The 21,653-nt window shown below is 33.5% G+C and overlaps 1 protein-coding gene across 2 annotated transcripts in view; it reads right to left on the bottom strand.

Moving 5' to 3' along the window:
• The window catches only part of kermit (PDZ domain-containing protein GIPC-like protein kermit), a 176,047-nt gene that overhangs the window by 91,538 nt on the left and 62,856 nt on the right, over positions 1-21,653 (bottom strand). For both annotated transcript variants that reach the window (XM_089105726.1, XM_089105727.1), the window contains exon 3: positions 19,152-19,248. In XM_089105726.1, coding sequence (XP_088961852.1) covers positions 19,152-19,248 — 97 coding nt within the window. The remainder of the gene's footprint in view (positions 1-19,151; positions 19,249-21,653) is intronic.

Genomic DNA, 21,653 nt, shown 5'->3' with positions numbered 1-21,653 from the left:
GGAAGCAAAACTTCAATGAATAGCCACGTTAATTTTATTTATTACCAGGGGTAAAAAACATACGATCTTGCATCAAAGGGTCTTAGATACTTAAATCTTGAAAACGAAGTGAGGTTGAACTTTTTTCCATTTTACGTCGACTAAAAACTTTTTTAGCACCCAGCCCTTCGTATGTAAGGCTATTTGTAAGAATTTGAGCAACTTGCACATTATTTTATTTTCGATTCAGTTAATTTAGTAACTAATTTATCAAATCCGCCTTAATATGCATAAATTTTACTTTTGCATAAGTAAAAGAAGCCGGATTCAGGCAGTAATTCGGAAGTTTTATATCAGTCTTCAATCAGCCTGAATTCAGGAAGTAATTCAGAACTTATAGATCGGTCTTCAAAGTTATATTTAATTTAAAAAATGAGTGTTATTTAATTCAGCGTAAAAGTACCAAATACATCAAAGCAAAAGCATTTTTTTGTCCCTAGATGGGCCCACCTTATTTCTAAGCATACATTAAAACCACAACTTCCTGAGATTCAACGGGTAGGAGCAAGAGGGCATTCGATCCCACTGAATTCCCCCCTAAATTTCAAAAAATACCTTTTTTTGATATGTTGATTAAAAAAAAGCGTCTTTGGTAATTTCATTGAAAAAATTTTAAAACTAAAAAAGTCCCCCTAGCCTTCAAAAATAAATTTTGCCCCCCCTTCTTTTTTTTGTGAATTGACGCCACTAGAATGACGTCATGATATCATCATACGAGGGCCGAAGTAACACTGAAACTCCTCACCTGTCATTGGCAAGGGCCAAAGGCTTCAGTGAGGAGAGAAAGGTGAAATTAAATCATTTTGTTAGTATCTATAAACATAACAACTGCGTGGTTTAGGCTTATATAGCGGAATGCCACCCACGAGAAATCTTAATTCCCCGAACTATGAAGATAACAAGCACTTCCCTATAAATAAGAAAATGAGGAATATTTCCATTTAAGTCTCGGTTGAAACAAAAGGATGGGGCAAGTTTTCTCGGGCTTTCAACGTTTTGTGGATAACTTTAAACTTGATAAATTTTATGAATTGGAATTACTCTAAAAGGAATTACTCTTTAATTTATATGCTGTAATCAAAACTTATTTTTATAATTTTGAATACTATTAGCACGGGTCACTCCCCACTTACAGTTCGTAACCACGAATTTTTAAATATATAAGAAATAAACATAAAACCCAATATTTGCATTTAAACACCAATAAAAAACTATTTATAACACTTGCCTCTCCCCCACCCAGGGAAATTTCCTGAGGGCACGCATTATGCCCCTTCCACCTCTTATGCCCCCGCAATTTTATGAATATAATTTTTTATGTTACAAAGAAAACAATTTCCTGTAGTAATAAAGATGTTATCACCACACAGCACCCATATTCTACTTAATCCAAAGCAAAGAAAATTAGTCACTAATATCTTATTCCCCCCTACTCCCGACGCTCTTCCATATTTACCTGAATATTCACGGAAATTTACAAAATTTGGGCATAAAAATGTACTTTTTGAGGCGGTAGCCTCCCCTCCAAGTACATTATGATCCACTGGCCCTCCCCCACAATAGATGATGCTCATTTATGCACAACTCTACATAATCTTATCAAATCAGGTGAATCAACTTAGTTAAATGAAGCTTTAAAATAAATGTCTATACTTGTTCGGAGTACGTGAATCTTTAGGGACAAATGTGCCACTGTGCAGCATTGATGCCTCTGAAACTCAGAAGCTCAATATACAGTTTTTTGATAATTTTAAATCGATTTGTTATCTCAGAATTTCCAATCGATAGCAATTTGGTCCTTTTTGGGACAAAACTGTAGTTCTCTGCCACAAACTGACAGAAAACACCTGTGATAATCTTTTTTGGTCTATCCCTCCCTTTATGATATTAAGCAAGCTATTTTTTTTAAGTAATTTTTTTTTTCGAATGAAACTCTTCATGGTAAGGAACTGTAATTAAGAAGCGACCGTCTTCAACAGTAACAAATACCTATGAAACGACTGTCTTAAGTTAGAGTCACCTTTCATGACTTAATCGCTTGAGAACGTTTCCATGATTACAGACAACGGAGGAAATCACCCCCGAAGACTGGCGTGATCCTAATAAAAATTAGACTAAAATTTTCCAACTTGTCTGCAACAATATGGAACTTTCTGCAATGTGCAACTTTTCATAGTGAATCCAAATATGTAATCAGATTTTTTTTTTTCCGAACCTGAGCATTGAATTCGACACGATAACCTCTGAAAAAACCACAAATAAACAAACAAATAAACACGCATCTATGGATCTTCAGTATCGGAAAAAAAATGTAAATTCAACACTTTCGTAGATATGAGTTTGAAATCCCTACAACAAGGTTTTCTTTGTGTTTAATTTGATTGTCACTTTCATTAAGATTCCTTGTCCTTTTGGGGGGGTGTTTTCCTCCTTTTAAGGAAATCAGGAAAATGTTTACAAGGTGTTAGCTATTGATGGGTTACTTTAAACTGGATAACTTTTATATATTTGGAATCAAATCGTGACAACGAACTGTAAGTAAGGAGTGACCCGATTCAATAGTAACCAAAAATCTAAAAAACGGAATTTTTATATCAATAGATACATCAAAAGAATAAGATTTTTATGTTGATTTTAAATATATAAGTTTCATCAAGTTTACTCCTACCCATCAAAAGGGGAAAACAGCCCCTAAAGGTCATAATAACTTAATGAAAATTAGACCATCAGATTCAGCGCATCAGATACCCTACTGTAGAATTTTCAATTTCCTATCTGCAAAAATGTGGAACTTTGTACTTTTTGCCAGAAGAAAGATCACGGATTTGTTTTTTTTTTCCAGGGGTGATTGTATCGACTCAGTGGTCCTAGAATGTCTCGGCAGGACTCATTTGAACGGAAATTAAAAGTTCTAGTGCCCTTTTTAAGTGACCAAAAAAATTGAAGGGTAACTAGGCCCCTCCCTCATTTTTTCCCAAAGTCACAGCGTCAAAATTTTGAGATAGCCATTTTGTTCAGCATAGTCGAAACATCTAATAACTATGTCGTTGAGGGCGACTTAATCCCCCACATTCTCCGGGAGAAGGGCTGCAAGTTATGAACTTTGTCCCTTGTTTACATATAGTATTAGTTATTAGAAAGTATATAGACGTTTTCAGGGGGTATTTTTTCTTGTTGTGGGAGGGGGTCTGCGAGGGCTTATGTGGGAGGATCTTTCCATGGAGTAGTTTTTTAGGGGGGAGAGAATTTCCACGAAGCTGGTTTTCCCAGCATTATTTAAAAAACAATCAGAAACTAAATAACAAAAAACAGTTTTTTCAACAGAAAATAAAGAGCTACATTAAAATTTAAAACGAACAGAAATTATTACGTATATGAGGGGTTTCGTCCCCGCTTCAATACCACACTCTTTACGCTCAAGTATTTTTATTAATTTCAAAAGAGATATGTATTCTAATTAAACGGCCTTTTTGATTCAGGGGCCATTCTTAAAAAATTAGAAAAAAACGAACTTTAGCGTAAAGAAGGATTGTTCTCGAACTCCTTTTTTCAATTTTTGGTTACTATTAATCCGGGTCACTTTCTACAGTTCGTTACCACGGACCATTTTATGCTAAACAAAATAACTATGGTTGTAAATTTTACTTTTCCATTTGGCGTTTTTTTTTGCTTTTTTTTTGCTAGTATTTGAAATTAAGAGCATGTTCGCACGTTATGCACTTTGCTAATAATTACACATTCCAATAATGATTATTATCAAATGGCGTAATAGCTATTATAATCAAGATTATAATAGGCAAAATCAAGGATTTATCTAGGGGAGTGTTGCAGTGACCCCCCACCCCCAAAGTTTTGTCTGACTCGTAAATAAGTAACAAAACTGCACATAAACGTATTTTTGATGCGTTTTGTAAGTTTTTTGTGAACCCCCTCCCCGAAATATACCCCACCCTTCCGAAGAAGATCCTGGACATACCCTTGGCAAAAATACAAATTGTATTAAAATACGAATATCGTTTCACAGAATGTGAGGGTACGCAAGGAGGGTGGAATAGCTTGAATTATGCTTATTGATTGGCCAGAAAAGAAAATAGAGGTGTTCCTGGGTAGTTGTTCCGAGTCGCATCAGTTCACGGAAGTGTGTGGGGGGAGGGGGGTGGGTAAAATATATTTCTTAAAATCTAGCGGGCAATTTTTTTTTAACGAAAGTTTATAAAGAGCCATTTATTAATGAGAATGCTCAGAAAATACCAAAAACAGGTATTTTCAAAATATTTGAGGGGACGCAAAAAGTATTGGGGGTCAAATCCCCCCGACTGACTATTCCCCAGAATTTCAAGATTCATAGAATTTCCAAATAATTTCTAATGTTTTCTGCTAAGCTGGCCTATTTTTGTATGTTTTTTTTTTTTAAAGCTGTTCTCCCTTTAATCCAATACATCATCCCCTAAAAAGAAGCCTATATACGCAAATGCCTGAGCAGTCCCGTTTCTCGTCAAAGAAAAACTTTCTAGAGGATGTTCGCCTGTCAAAAATTATGGGCAACCAAGCCCCCTGGCCTTCTTGAATAGTAGCCTATCTCTGTCTCAAATTATCTCCTTAAATAAGACCTGTAACGGATATGTGAATGTGTAAAAAAATCTATCGCTCTTTTTTTTATGGTGAAGGAATGGGTTTTGCAAAACTCTAAATCTTAGGAGAAGTTATTGCAAAGACTAGAGACTAGCGCAAGGGGGACGGGGACATAAAGATAATTCCAAGAAATAAAATAAAGATGTAGATTATCTGGTTGGTTGAAAAGCGCTTCCCTCACCCAAGTTACTAAGCAGAAGTTTGATTCTTTGACTCATTTATTATGCAGGTTGATACTAAGTCTTACTTGATCAATTCGAATCGCCAAAATTGATACCTCTATCAATGGCAAGGTTGTCACATGCCACACAGTTTTGCTTATGTTTTGTCTTTCAGATAAATTAATTTAAAAATCAAATGAGAAGTGTCGTCAGTTCCAGGCGTATAATGTCAAAAGGTCATATAAATGTTAAACTTGCTTTCCCTGTGGCAAGGATGAGGAAAGTTTACCCAATTTTCTTTCACAGCGCGAGAGACTAACTTATATGAAAGTTAGAAATTTCGGAAAGGTTAGTCTGCTCTTTCCATGCATTGTGTATGAGTAGCATCACGGTATTTCCTTTATGCTGAGACTCGTCATTTTGGCTATTATATTTTTCGTATATGATTTCATAATATCAAATCTATTCTTAAGTACCAAGGACATCAAAATTAAAACTCTTTTGCCTCTTGGCTTCATCTTAGGTCTGTTCAAACCTGACAACCAGGAAACTCTAAGATTTTTCTTTTGGCTGTTACAAAATTATAAAGATCTTTAGCCATTCGTTAATTTTCACCTTGTTGCCACGATTAACCATAAAAAAATTACCATAGCCAGAACCCTAAGCTAATTTGGTAGATTTGACAATGCTTTTCGTTTGCAAAAATTCAAACATAAGACAACCTGTTATTCAAGGCATGTTCTGTTTACGCACTATATGGATCTAAGTTCATGTCTTATTATCAAGGGATGTAGCCAAACTCGGTTAATACGCATTATGAGTCCATTACATACTGAAAATGCGTCCAGGACTCCAGCCTGGGTGGTTTTCATATAAGCGTCTGAAGCAAAAAACTGAATTTAGAATTGGGCTTTAATTAGTAAAAATTAAGTAATAAAAGTAATATCGGTACTTGTTTACATAATGGTACGAACTCGAGAACAGACCGGTTTTATCTGTCAGTATTAAGAGACAATTAGCTTACGGTCAGTGAAAGACAGGTGACGGATAGTAGAATGCATTAGGCTTATAAAGTGCTGACTGTATATCGACTCATTAGGGGGGGGGGGTAAATTTTATAGATAGCATGAAGTCATAAAATATATATTTCTTCACAATATGTAGAACATATTTAGCTAACACATTTACACGCAGGCCCGTCCTACTTTACCCCCATCCCCCCTAATGTGCAAATATGTAGCCCAATTGTTTCTAAAGTATTTTATTTTCATCATAATTTGGGTATATTTAATTAGGATTGACCTAACTTCACTTCTCGAGTGTGTACCATTATGTTCACAAGTACTGCAATATTTTTGGAATTTGAAGAAAAAATGATTATATTAATATATGATTAAAGTTGTAACACTAAAAGGATAAATATAACAAAATAAGATAATTGGTCTTTCCAAAAAGATGTTCTTGCAGGTAAGTCAATTCACCATTAATATGAAATGTTCAATCTTGAGTAATTGTAACAATAACCATATTAATGCGTAGCTAAGATTGTTAGCGATTCATTGATAAATTATTTTCTATTCTATTTTACAACAACATGGTAGGCAGGACGCTAAACAGAGGGGGTTTCTGATCTGTTAATGCTGTATCTAGTTTGAGTTTTGGTTAGCACTGTAGTTGCACTGTGGTTGCCTCCTCTGCTTTCTTCCTCTTAGTTTTTTGTTAGCCCGTTTTATTTTTTTTTTGTATAAAAATCTGTGTGCTATTTGGGTTTAATTTGCATTTAAATGTATTGGGCTGAAGCTCTGGTCTCACATAATTAGTGTTGTAATTTTTTTGTGTCTTGAAACCTCAGTGGAGTAGTAATTATTAGAGGAATTATTTCGACAATATTTGTATTGATTGGGCATTAGCGAGAGGTGTAATTTCGTCAAAATACTGGGAGGAGGGGGTGTAAAGTTTTCAAATCAAGTGAAAAATGACAATGAAAGCTGAAAAATGATGTGTATATTACTATAAAGGCAAAGATATACTAAAGAAAACTAACATGCTTCTCTGATAATTGAATTATGTAGGCTTATCTTAGTTTTGACAATTTTTTGCAGAAATCAAATTTCAGCTGGGAGGGCAAACTGAGGTCTTGGGGGTTAAACTTGGGTCTAGATGGGGAAGTTACCCCCCTGCCCCATAGTAAATTACGCCCCTGGCATTAGCATGTGATTATCTTTTCTAAAATTCTAGAATAGAGCGCTCCTCTTTTTTATATTGTACGTGAACTTAAAAATACTTTTCTAGGAAAGTAGTTCATGCCTAAAGCATTTTTTTTACAAAAAAGTGGCAAATTACTTCCACAAATTACATGACTAAAAATTAGTATAACTTGGTACGGCAACAGCAATATTATTCATTAGATCTTGGTCAAGCATAAACTTCACCTGGTAGTCAAACTGTTCGTGGTAACGAACTGTAAGTAAGGAGGGACCCGGCTCAATAGTAACCGAAACTCTAATAAACAGAATTTCGATACCAATAGATACATCGAAAGAATCAAATTTTTATGCTGATTTTATATATATATAAGTTTCATCAAGTTTAGTCCTACCCATCAAAAGTTAGGAGCCTGAGAAAATATAACTTATTTTTGAAAAAAGGGGAAACAGCCCCTAGAATTCATAGAATATTAATGAGAATCACACCATCAGATTCTACGTATCAGAGAACCCAATGTAAGTAGTATGCGTCGTCTGGATTCTGGGCCTTTACGTTCCTTCCTATGCTATTCTGGGCCTTTTCGTTCCTTCCTATGCTGTTCTGGGCCTTTACGTTCCTTCCTATGCTGTTCTGTGCCTTTACGTTCCTTCCTATGCTATTCTGGGCCTTTTCGTTCCTTCCTATGCTATTTGGGGCCTTTACGTTCCTTCCTATGCTATTCTGGGCCTTTACGTTCCTTCCTATGCTATTTGGGGCCTTTACGTTCCTTCTTATGCTATTCTGGGCCTTTACGTTCCTTCTTATGCTATTCTGGGCCTTTACGTCCCTTCCTATGCTATTCTGGGCATTTACGTTCCTTCCTATGCTATTCTGGGCCTTTACGTTCCTTCCTATGCTATTTGGGGCCTTCCTATGCTATTTTCAAAGATAGTGAGTATATTACACCTTTTCAAAGAGAGTGAGTATCCTCTCACATAATGGAATTTGAGGGTCGATAAAGTGAAATTATGTCACTATTCTAGTTTCTCTAAACCAGTATTGCCTATAACTTAATTTACGTAGACAATGAACGATATTAATTAATGTTTTGAAAAATAGGAGTGCTAATGGTTCTAATTAGTGATTGGATTGTATAAAGGTGGAGAAAAAAAAAAGATTATGAAATTATGTCACTATTCTACTTTTTCTAAACCAGTATTGCCTATAACTTATTTTACGTAGACAATGAACGATATTAACTAATGTTTTGAATAATAGGAGTGTGAATGATTCTAATTAGTGATTGGATTGTATGAAGGTGGAGAAAAAAAATAAAATCGCAAGTAAGTAATAAAGTCTTTATTGTTTTCACCTATCGGATACACAATACTGAAATTTCATTCAATAAATTATGAAGGAATTGTAAATAGGTGACACACTCATTCTTGAAGTCACCTCTTGCATACACAATTCAGAAATTTCATTTAAGAAATTATCAAAAATTTTAAGTAAGTAGCAAATTCTTTCTTGAATTTGCCTCCTGGATAAATAAAAAAAAATATTTCATTCAAGAAATTATGAAAAAATTCTAATTAAGCAACAAACTCTTTCTTGAAGTTACCTCATTTATACATTATGCAGATATTTCATTTAAGAAATTATCAAAAATAGTAAGTAAGTAACAAATTCAGTCAAAAATATGTTAATGCGTTTAAGCAATAAATATCTTTAAGCTTAACCCGTCTTTATTCTTCAGAATAGCTTTATGTATTTCATTAAATGATGAAGAAATTGTAAGTAAGTAACAATAGCTTTCTTGAATTCGCTTCCTGGACACAATACAGATATTTAATTCCAGAAATCATAATAAAATCGCAAGTAAGTAATAAAGTCTGTATTGTTTTCACCTATTGGATACACAATACTGAAATTTCATTCAAAAAATTATGAAGGAATTGTAAATAGGTAATACACTCATTCTTGAAGTCCCCTCTTGTATACACAATGCAGAAATTTCATTTAAGAAATTATCAAAAATTGTAAGTAAGTAGCAAATTCTTTCTTGAATTCGCCTCCAGGATAAATAAAAAAGACATTTCATTCAAGAAGTTATGACAAAATTCTAAGTAAGCAACAAACTCTTTCTTGAAGTTACCTCATGGATACACAATGCAGGAATTTCATTTAAGAAATTATCAAAAATTGTAAGTAAGTAGCAAATTCTTTCTTGAATTCGCCTCCTGGGTAAATAAAAAAGACATTTCATTCAAGAAATTATGACAAAATTCTAAGTAAGTAACAAACTCTTACTTGAAGTTACCTCATGAATACACAATGCAGAAATTTCATTTAAGAAATTATGAAAAAATTGTAAGTAAATTGCAAATTCTTTCTTGAATTCACCTGCTGGATAAATAAAAAGGACATTTCGTTCAAGAAATTATGACAAAATTCCAAGTAAGTAACAAACTCTTTATTGTTTTCATGACTTACATACACGATGTAGAAATTTAATTCAAGAAATTATGAAAAAATTCTCAGTAAGTAGCAATTTCTTTCTCGAAGTCAACTCTTGGATACACAATACGGAAATTTCATTAAAGAAATTATGAAAAAATTGTAAGCAAGTAACAAACTCTTTCCTGAAGTCACCTCTTGAATACACAATGCAGAAACTTCATTTAAGAAACTATAAAAAAATTGTAAGTAAGTAATAAATTCTTCCTTGAAGCCACCTCTTGGATACACAGTATATAAATTTCATTAAAGAAATTATGAAAAAAATTGTAAAAAAGTAGGAAATTGTTTCTTGAACTCACCTGCTGGATAAACAAAAATACATTTCGTTCAAGAAATTATGACAAAATTCTAAGTAAGTAACAAACTCTTTATTGTTTTCACGACTTAGATATACGATGTAGAAATTTAATTCAAGAAATTATGAAAAAATTCTCAGTAAGTAACAATTTCTTTCTTGAAGTCAACTCTTGGATACACAATATGGAAATTTCATTCAAGAAATTATGAAAATATTTGTAAGTAAGTATCAAACCCTATATCGATTTCACCTCTAGGATATACAGTTCAGATACTTCATTCAATAAATTATGACAAAATCGCAAGCAAGTAACAAACTCTTTATTGTTTTCCCCTCTTGGATATATAACACGGAAATTTCATTCAATAAATTATGAAAAAAATTGTAAGCAAGTAACAAATCCTTTCCTGAAGTCACCTCTTGGATAGACAATGCAGAAACTTTATTTAAGAAACTATGAAAAAATTGTAAGTAAGTAGCAAATTCTTTGTTGAATTTGCCTCCTGGATAAATAATAAAGAGATTTGATTCAAGAAATTATTACAAAATTCTAAGTAAGTTACAAACTCTTTCTTGAAGTTACCTCTTGGATACACAATGCAGAAACTTCATTTAAGAAACTATGAAAAAATTGTAAGTAAGTAATTGTAAGTAAGACGAGGTTACGTGCGCGCACGTAACCTCGTCTAAATTAACCTTAAAAAATGAAATAAAGCTATGTCGACTTTGCATGTTGATTTCACGACATTATTTTAGGTTTTTTTTTCTTGTCCCAAACTATTTTTTTTATCATGGTTGAAAACGTGGAGTTTTCGTGCTGCTCACTTTTTTGCAATGTGTAGGAACCAGTGGGGAATCCCCGCTCGTTTGGAAAGGTGCCAAGGAAAGGCAAGCAAATAGCATGTAGTTTCAAAACATGTTTAATCACGTGTAGAGGTCCCATAGAATGACATTTCTGTATTGTGCATGCAAACGGTGAATTCAAGAATGAGTTTTTTACTTACCTAGAATTTAGCCATAATTTCTTGAATGAAATGTCTGTATTGTGTATCCAAGAGCTGACTTCAAGAAAGAATTTGCGACTTACTTACAATTTTCTCATAGTTTACTAAATGAAGTTTCTGCATTGTGTATTCAAGAGGTATCTTCAAGAAAGAGTTTGTTACTTACTTACAATTTTTTAATAATTTCTTGAATCAAATCTCTTTATTATTTATAAAGGAGGCAAATTCAACAAAGAATTTGCTTCTTACTTACAATTTTTCATAGTTTCTTAAATAAAGTTTCTGCATTGTGTATCCAAGAGGTGACTTCAGGAAAGAGTTTGTTACTTGCTTACAATTTTTTTCATAATTTATTGAATGAAATTTCCGTATTATATATCCAAGAGGTGAAAACAATAAAGAGTTTGTTACTTACTTGCGATTTTTTCATAATTTCTTGAATGAAGTATCTGTACTGTATATCCAAGAGGTGAAATCAATAAATAGTCTGTTACTTACTTACAAATATTTTCATAATTTCTTGAATGAAATTTCCGTATTGTGTATCCAAGAGTTGACTTCAAGAAAGAAATTGTTACTTACTGAGAATTTTTCATAATTTCTTGAATTAAATTTCTACATCGTATATCTAAGTCGTGAAAACAATAAAGAGTTTGTTACTTACTTAGAATTTTGTCATAATTTCTTGAACGAAATGTCTTTTTGTTTATCCAGCAGATGAATTCAAGAAAGAATTTGCTACTTACTTACAATTTTTTCATAATTTCAATAATGAAATTTCTGTATTGTGTATCCAAGAGGTGACTTCAAGAAAGAATTTGTTACTTACTTACAATTTTTCATAGTTTCTTAAATGAAATTTCTGCATTGTGTATACAAGAGGTGACTTCAGGGAAGAGTTTGTTACTTGCTTACAATTTTTTCATAATTTCTTTAATGAAATTTCCGTATTGTGCATCCAAGAGTTGACTTCAAGAAAGAAATTGTTACTTACTGAGAACTTTTTCATAATTTCTTGAATTAAATTTCTACATTGTGTATCTAAGTCATGAAAACAATAAAGAGTTTGTTACTAACTTGGAATTTTGTCTTAATTTCTTGAACGAAATGTCTTTTTTGTTTATCCAGCAGGGGAATTCAAGAAAGAATTTGCTACTTACTTACAATTTTTTCATAATTTCTTTAATGAAATTTCTGCATTGTGTATCCATGAGGTGACTTCAGGAAAGAGTTTGTTACTTGCTTACAATTTTTTTATAATTTCTTAAATGAAATTTCTGCATTGTGTATCCATGAGGTAACTTCAAGAAAGAGTTTGTTACTTACTTAGAATTTTGTCATAATTTCTTGAATGAACTGTCTTTTTTATTTACCCAGGAGGTGAATTCAAGAAAGAATTTGCTGCTTACTTACAATTTTTGATAATTTCTTAAATGAAATTTCTGCATTGTGTATCCATGAGGTAACTTCAAGAAAGAGTTTGTTGCTTACTTATAATTTTGTCATAATTTCTTGAATGAAATGTATTTTTTATTTATCCAGGAGGCGAATTCAAGAAAGAATTTGCTACTTACTTACAATTTTTGATAATTTCTTAAATGAAATTTCTGCATTGTGTATACAAGAGGTGACTTCAAGAATGAGTCTCTTACCTATTTACAATTCCTTCATAATTTCTTGAATGAAATTTCAGTATTGTGTATCCAATAGGTGAAAACAATAAAGACTTTATTACTTACTTGCGATTTTATTATGATTTCTTGAATTAAATATCAGTATTGTGTCCAGGAAGCGAATTCAGGAAAGCTATTGTTACTTACTTACAATTTCTTAATAATTTAATGAAATTAATAAAACTATTATAATTAGTAAAGAAGGGTTAATCTTAAAAATATTTATTGCTTAAAAGTATTAAGATATTTTTGAAATAATTTGCTACTTAATTACAATTTTTGATAATTTCTTAAATGAAATTTCTGCATTGTGTATCCATGAGGTAACTTCAAGTAAGAGTTTGTTGCTTACTTAGAATTTTTTCATAATTTCTTGAATGAAATGTCTTTTTTATTTATCCAGGAGGCGAATTCAAGAAAGAATTTGCTACTTACTTACAATTTTTAATAATTTCTTAAATCAAATTTCTGCATTGTGTATACAAGAGGTAACCTCAAGAATGAGTGTGTTACCTATTTAAAATTCCTTCATAATTTCTTGAATGAAATTTCAGCATTGTGTATCCAATAGGTGAAAACAATAAAGTCTTTATTACTTACTTGCGATTTTTTTTTCTCCACCTTCATACAATCCAATCACTAATTAGAATCATTCACACTCCTATTATTCAAAACATTAATTAATATCGTTCATTGTCTACGTAAAATAAGTTATAGGCAATACTGGTTTAGAAAAAGTAGAATAGTGACATAATTTCATAATCCTTTTTTTTCTCCACCTTCATACAATCCAATCACTAATTAGAACCATTCACACTCCTATTATTCAAAACATTAATTAATATCGTTCATTGTCTACGTAAATTAAGTTATAAGCAATACTGGTTTAGAGAAACTAGAATAGTGACATAATTTCACTTTATCGGCCCTCAAATTCCATTATGTGAGAGGATACTCACTCTCTTTGAAAAGGTGTAATATACTCACTCTCTTTGAAAATAGCATAGGAAGGCCCCAAATGACATAGGAAGGAACGTAAAGGCCCAGAATAGCATATGAAGGAACGTAAAGGCCCAGAATAGCATAGGAAGGAACGTAAAGGCCCAGAATAGCATAGGAAGGAACGTAAAGGCCCAGAATAGCATAGGAAGGAACCAAAAGGCCCCAAATAGCATAGAAAAGAACGTAAAGGCCCAGAATAACATAGGAAGGAACCCAAAGGCACCAAACAGCATAGGAAGGAACTAAAAGGCCCAGAATAGCATAGGAAGGAACGTAAAGGCCCAGAATCCAGACGACGCATACTACTAATGTAGAGGTTTCAAGCTCCTATCTGCACAAGTGTGGAATTTTGTATTTTTTGCCAGAAGAAAGATCACGGATGCGTGTTTTTTGTTGTTTTTTTTTCTCAGGGGTGAGCGTATCGACCGAGTCGTCCTAAATATTTGCGAGTCATCCTAAAATTTGAATGGAAATTGAAAGTTCTAGTGCCCCTTCTAAGAGACAATGAAATTGGAGGGCAACTTGGCCCCTCCCACGCTTTCTTTCCAAAGTCCCCGAATCAAAATTTTGAGATAGCCATTTTGTTCAGCATAGTCAAATTGTCTAGTAACTAAGCGTTTGAGGACAACTTAATCCCTCACAGTCCCATTTCCGTGGAAGACTTTTTCATGGGGGGAAGAGAATTTCCATGAAGGGAGCCCTGGACTTACCAGCATTATTTAAAAAAACAATCATAAATTAAATAAATAAACAAGTTTTTTCAACTGAAAGTAAGGAGTAACATAAAACTTAAAACGAACGGAAATTCTTACATATATGAGGGGGTACGTCCCCTCCTCTATACCTCACTCTTTACGCTAAAGTATTTTTGGTAATTTCAAATGAGCTATTTATCCTAATTAAACGGCCTTTGTGATTCAGGGGTCATTCTTAAAGAATTGGAACAAAATTCAAACTTTAGCGTAAAGAGCAAGGTATTAACGAGGGGGTAAACTCCCACATATTACGTATATAAGGAAATTCACCCCTCGTCAATAGCTCGATCTTTAGGCTAAAGTTCGAATTTTGATAAATAATGGCCGATATAAGCAATAATTTGCTTGTGTTATTCTCCGTCCAGTCTTAGCATTTACGCTTACCTTTAGAAGCTTCATAACTATGATTTTTATGTTATAAAGACCAAAGATATTGCATGTCTTCCGCTTGTGGTTGTTATTAAATTAAAAAAAACAAGTTTTTTCCAACTGAGAGTAAAGAATAAAATTAAAACTTAAAACGGATATAAATTATTACGCATATCTTTTAAAGATCTTTTCTTTCATTCATTTCAGTGATTTTAGAATTCCTCAACTTGTGAATTTCATTTTCATAAAAGTAGTTTCGACCTTTTTGGCCGTTTTGTTACTATGCCTTACGAAATTAGTTCCGCAAATATTGCTAATTTAAGTTACGTGGGAGAATCTTTCCATGGAGAAATTTTTCATGGGGGAAGGGAATTTTTCATGGAAGGGCAGCTGGATTTCCCGACACTGTTTAAGAAACAAACAGCAATTAAATAAAAAACAAGCTTTTACTACTGAAAGCATTAAGCAACATTAAAACTTAACAGGAACAGAAAATATTACGTATATGAGATGGATTGCCTCTCTTCAATAGCTCGCTCTTTCGCTAAAGTTTCTTTTTTAACCATTAAAAGAGGTTATTATTCTAATTAAACAGCCTTTGTGATTCAGAAGTCATTTTTAAACAACTGGAATAAAAATCAAACTTAGGTTTTTATAAGGTTATTATTAGTTAGAAAAATAAAATTAATATGCAAATTTATTTTTAATTATTCATGTACAGTAAGCCAAATTCAAAACCTTTATTAATTCAAAAACGTTCAGATCTTAAATTAAAAAAAAAAGTTATTTTAACTGAAAGTAAGGAGTGACATTAAAGCTTAAAACGAGCAGAAATTATTCCATAAATGAAAGAAGCTGTCCTCTCCTCAACGTTCCGCTCTTTACGCTCAAGTTTTTTATTGTTTTATAAAGAAGAGTCGCAAGAAAGAGTCAAACTTTAGCGTAATGAGTGGGACGTTGAGGAGGAGATAGCCCCTTTCATTTATGGAATAATTTCTGTTCGTTTTAAGTTTTAATATCGCTCCTTATTTTCAGTTCAAAAAACTTGTTTTTTATTTATTTGATCTTGCATTAAGAAATGAGGTTAGTTTTAATGAGAAATTTGAGCATTGAATCAGAAATTATCTTCTGTTACCATGAATGGAAGAAAGGACTTGGTTTGTCAAGGGTGTGGCCTTCATTTCTTTTTTCTTAATTCAAATGAAACCAAAACCGATTTTCATATCAAACAGTTTAAGGTAACGAACTGTAAGTAAGGAGCGACCCGGCTCAAAATAGTAGCCGAAACTCTAAAAAACATAATTTTGATACCAATAGATACATCAAAAGAATCAGAATTTAATGCTGATTTCAAATATATAAGTTTCATCAAGTTTAGTCTTACCCATCAAAAGTTACGCGCCTGAGAAAATTTGCCTGAATTTCGAAAAAAGGTGGAAACACCCTCTGAAAGCTATAGAACCTTAATGAAAATCACATTAGCAGATTCAGCGTATCCGAGAACCCTACTGTAGAGGTTTCAATCTCCTATCTCCAAAAATATGGAATTTTGTATTTTTGCTAGAAGAAAGACCAAGGTTGCGTGTTTATTTGTTTTGTTTTTGTTTTTTGTTTTTCCCCAGGGGTGATCATATCGACCCAGTGGTCCTAGTATATCGTGGGAGGGCTCACTCGAACAGAAATTAAAAGTTCTAGTGCCCTTTTTAAGTGACCAAAAAAATGGAGGACAACTAGGCCCCCTCCCACGCTCCTTTTTTCCCCAAAGTCACCCGATCAAAATTTTGAGATAGGCATTTTGTTCAGCATGGTCAAAAATATCATAAATATGACTTTTATGATGACTTAACCCCCCAAAGTCCCCGGGGGGGCTGAAAGTTATGAACTTTATCCAATATTTACATATAGTATTGGTTATTGGGAAGTATACAACGTTTTCAGGGGGGATTTTTTCTGGTAGTGGGAGGGGGGTCGGGGGTTATGTGGGAGGATCTTTCCATGGAGGAAGTTTTCATGGGGGAAGGGACATTGCTAGGTAGGGGACGCCGGATTTCCCAGCATTATCTAAAAAACGATCAGAAATTAAATTAAAAAAACAAGTTTTTCAACTGAAAGTAAGGAGCAACATCAAAACTGAAAACGAACAGAAATTATTGCATATATGATTGGGTTCGCCCCCTAGTCAATACCTCGCTCTTCAAGCCAATTTTTTTTTTTAGTACTTTCATAAGAGCTATTTATTCTAATTAACGGCCTTTGTGATTAAGGGGTCATTTTTAAAGAATTGGAACAAAATTCGAACTTTCGCGTAAAGAGCAGGTATTGACTAGAGGGCGAACCCCCTAATATACGTATTGAAAATATATAAATATAGAAGTTTGTTACGTAAGTTAATTCGTAAGTTACGTATATTTATTACTAATAAAAACGTTCGTAAATAAAATTAAACAACTTTCGAGAAAGCCATTTAACCAACTAAAAGTAAAATTAATATGCAAATTTTGTTTTAATTATTCATGTACGGTGAGCCAAAATCAAAACCTGAATCAATTCAAAAACGTTCAAAAATTAAATAAAAAAAAACAGGTTTTTTTAACTGAAAGTAAGGAGCAACATTAAAACTTAAAACGAACAGAAATTATTCCGTATATGAAAGGGGCTGTCCCCTCCTCAACGCCTCGCTCTTTACGCTAAAATTTGACTATGTCTCACAACTTTATTTTTTTAAACAATAAAAAACTTTAGGGTAAAGAGCGAGGCGTTGAGGAGGGGACAGCCCCTTTCATATAAGAAATAATTTCTGTCCGTTTTAAGTTTCAATGTTACTCCTTACTTTCAGTTAAAAAACTTGTTTTTTTATTTAATGAAAGTAAAGAGCGACAATAAAAGGCACAATAAAGTGACAATAAATAAATAAAGGGACAATAAAGCGACAATAAAGTGGCCTTTTTATAGTATTTTGTCATATTTCATCCTTTGAAGATGAATATGCCATTCGATGCGTCTTTTAACGCTCTTTGCGAATATAATAGTCGCTACATTCTGTTACCATGGAAAAATTACCATAGAAAATTCTACGGAAAATAAAACACTGGAGAATTTTGCCAGAATTCCTATGCGAAATTCTTTTTTTTTTTTTCTTACTTTCTCTTTGCCGATTCCATTTTAAATGTGGATATGTTCCAGGGAAAATTTTAAGCAGGGTTGGAATTTTCTGGAAGATTTTCCGTGTTAGAATTTCTCCATGGGGGAAATTGCTGAGAGAACGACTTTCCAATGAGGGGAAGGGGGTCTAAGAGAAGTTTACATATAGGGGGATTTCCGGAATAACTTGAAAAACGATCCGAAAATAAAGTCTTTTTAAAATGTAAGCATGTTAAGGAGAATTTGTCACGCAGAATCGTTCATAAGAAATATTCCGGAGTTGTTTTCAGCAAGGATATAATTGTTCTGGTGGAGGGTATTTTACATTGAAGGAACTTTTCATGGAGGAATTTTTCGTGGGAGAAGGGAATTTTTGATATAGGGTGTGCCGGGGAGCCGGAATTATATGAAAATTGATTATATATTTTTTTAACATGTTTTTCTAACTGAAAGTAAGGTACAACCAAGGTCGTATCCAGGGAAGATTATGGGGTTTGAACCCCCCCCCCTCGAAATGTTTGTCTGACTCGTAAAAACGTAAAAAAATGGATATAAAATAATTTATGGGTTTTTTGTGTTTTTGAGCTCAAATTTGATAATATCAACTTTTATATCCAGAGCACCTTCAGCGTTTGCTTTAGCATGTGTTTTTAATAGAGAGATTGCTGTCGTATAATTCTGTGCTAAATAAGGAGCTTTTTTTAATTTCTCTATTTTTGTGACATCAATCGTTCAGTTTTTGAACCAATTACATGATTAATATAGCGTATGTCAGAAAAGATACCTAAATAGCCCAGTCTATTTTCCAAATTGTTGTATTAACCTGCTGTTTTTGTGTCAAATTTTGAGCTAGTAAAAAGGGTACTGGTGCATTATATCTAACACAGCGCTATAGACTGTACAAGGATATACCAATGGAAACCCGTCAAACGGGTATTTGCAAGAGATAAATGGATTGCAAAGCGTGGTTTCTTATCGCGTTTACAATATTTAAACTATTGTTTTTTTGTGGTTAGGGGGGGGGAGGTACCTAGGTTAGGTTAGATTCGGTTACGTATTTAACATATGCTATGCTTAACCCCCCGCCTCTCCCCTAATGTGCAAATATATAGCCTAAATTTGTTTCTAATATAATTCGGTGTGTTGGATATAATGCACCAGTACCGTAAAAAGTGCACAGATAGTTTTTTTTTGAAATTTTCAGGAAGTAAAACGAACGAAAAGTTTCGAGTCAAAACATCTTTTTAAGTAAATTCACTATTTCTCACTAATGTATTCAGTAATAATATATTTTTTTTCAGATATACTGTTTATCCAAACAGTGGCAAAAGTTTGATAAAAGTTTTAAAGGAGAAGTGTCTAGCTCTTACCTTTTCTGTGAGCAAAAATAAAATCGTCTAATCCAATCTGTCCACCAAGTAATTTAGTCATGTCCACTTTGTGCGTGTTCAGAGTACAAAACAAAATCTAAAAAGAGAAAGATATATCCGAACTAAATCGTTATACCAAGGACAGTGACAATCAAATCTGATTGTTTTAACTGGATAGGTGAAAACTTACACAGTCATATGTAATCAAAAAAATGGAAAAAACAATAATTCAATTGTGTAATGAAAAAAGACCTCCATTTGCAGTTTTTGTAATAGTTAGTGCTAAATTAAGAAAAAAAAAGAAACGTGTTGGCAAAAAATAAGCTAAAAATCTATGACACTAATCCAATTAAGATGGTATGCTTGGACTTGAAGTTGTAGTTGTACTTGAGAATTAACAGATTGCCAACAATTGAATTATCACAGACAAAAAGCGCTGTCAAATTTAACCAATTAATTATGCTTATTTGTTTTCGTGGTCCAATGTGTCAACACTGATGAAAATGTAGTACTACCTTAGAATTTCATAATTTTGAAGCAACAAAAAAATATTTCTCAGAACAATCCATTCAGGTATGAAAAGACCCATTAAGATGATGGCCTATCATTTTGATGGTGTATTTATTTTGACGCAGGGGCGGATCCAGAATTTTTTAGGGGGGAGGGGGGGCAAAATAGGTTGATCCAATAAACTTGCGTTAGGAGCAAGTTTAATTAACGCAAACTTCTGTTAATTAAGTAAGTTGCACTACTTTAGACTACGTTAGGGGGGGGGGTGCGCGCCCCCTGGTTCCGCTACTGTTTTGACGGCCTCGGTACATTTGGCAAAATAAGAAATATACAGTGCAACAATAAGTGAAGATTTCATTGCAAAAGCACTTAGACCGTGGGAAAACACACACACACAGACACACAACGGCCCGAAGAACAAAATAAAGCATCAAATAATACGAACCGAAAAAAAAAGAAAAAAACACAAAACACATTTTTAACCGACAACAGAAACCATAATAATTGTCAACGCCTACACTCCTTAACAAACTATCCCGTCAAACATAATCCCCTATGTTTAGCCCCAACAAGAACGAACTTAGACAACTGTTTAGTAGCGCACGCATTCCTCTCACGCATCCACTCAACTAACCAACACACACTCCCAGACACTTATAAAATATTCATTATGCAACCATTAGGATCTTGTTAATAAGAAGGTCTGACATCGGGATGATTAGGTTATGTTCTTTCGCAAAAAAAAAAAAAAAAAAAAAAAAAAAAAAAAAAAAAAAAACAACAGAATAGCGGAACTTTGACCCAAATTTCCTTGCATTCCAAGAGCTACTTTGTTTATTACTACTACTAAGAGCTTACCGCAGCACCAAGCCACCTGAGGCCAACACAGCTACGTGCACTCCTCCTCCATCCTAATCTTTTCAAGCCTCTCTCTTTACACCCTCCCAGGAAGTTTCCATTTCCCTTAAATCTTTCTTTACGACTCGCTTCCACCCTAATCGCGGACGACCTGCTTTCCGTTTAGCCATAGACGGTTGGTCGGAAAGGACAACCTTCAGCAATCTGTCATCCTTCGTCTGCAGAACGCGCCCTAGCCATCTCAACCTTTCTCTCATTATAGCCGTAGAAAGTAGGATTGTACCACACTTTTCGTGCAGTCTACTGTTTGAGAGGGGTGTTCCCATTTGAGCGCTTTCCCATTTGAGCGCCACGGAATTTTGTTCCATTTGAGCGCCATGGAATTTTGTTCCCATTTGAGCGCCACGGAGTACCATTTGAGCGCCAAACCCAAAATTGTGATTTTGCGGTGGATGAAGCGTGGTTTGCTGCCACATTGACCTGTAGAAATATTTATTGCCACGAAGACAACGAACAAAACTGAGGATTTTATTGGGTCAATGGTTGTGAAAATAACTTCCATTTATAGTATTATAAACTAAGTAAATATATATAGTATTTATGTATACCATATATATTTACTACTAAAGGTATATACAGGTACTTATGCATTATGCGGTATCCACCGCTATATACTGTATGAGGAAAACAGACATGAAGACCCGTCGGTAAATTTTTCGCAGTTGATATTATTGACATATACATGTACTTATGCATTATGCGGTATCCACCGCTATATACTGTATGAGGAAAACAGACATGAAGACCCGTCGGTAAATTTTTCGCAGTTGATATTATTGACATATACAGGTACTTATGCATTATGCGGTATCCACCGCTATATACTGTATGAGGAAAACAGACATGAAGACCCGTCGGTAAATTTTTCGCAGTTGATATTATTGACATAAGAATAAAGTAAATATACCACTCGATACCTTTTTTATGCTCTTTCCAAATAGAATAATCATTTTTTCTGATATGAATTTTACCCCCCACCCCTATATATACCAATTCAGGGTATATATTTGCACATTAGGGGGGGGTAAATTTTATTTCTGAGGTACATGGGAGGTAAGTTTAAAATTTACCCCC

This window comes from Artemia sp. Qi Xiang Cuo, chromosome 20 (genome assembly GCF_049724085.1).
Source record: "Artemia sp. Qi Xiang Cuo chromosome 20, ASM4972408v1, whole genome shotgun sequence".
Lineage (NCBI taxonomy): Eukaryota > Metazoa > Arthropoda > Branchiopoda > Anostraca > Artemiidae > Artemia > Artemia sp. Qi Xiang Cuo.
This window is presented reverse-complemented; position numbering and strand designations above follow the sequence as displayed.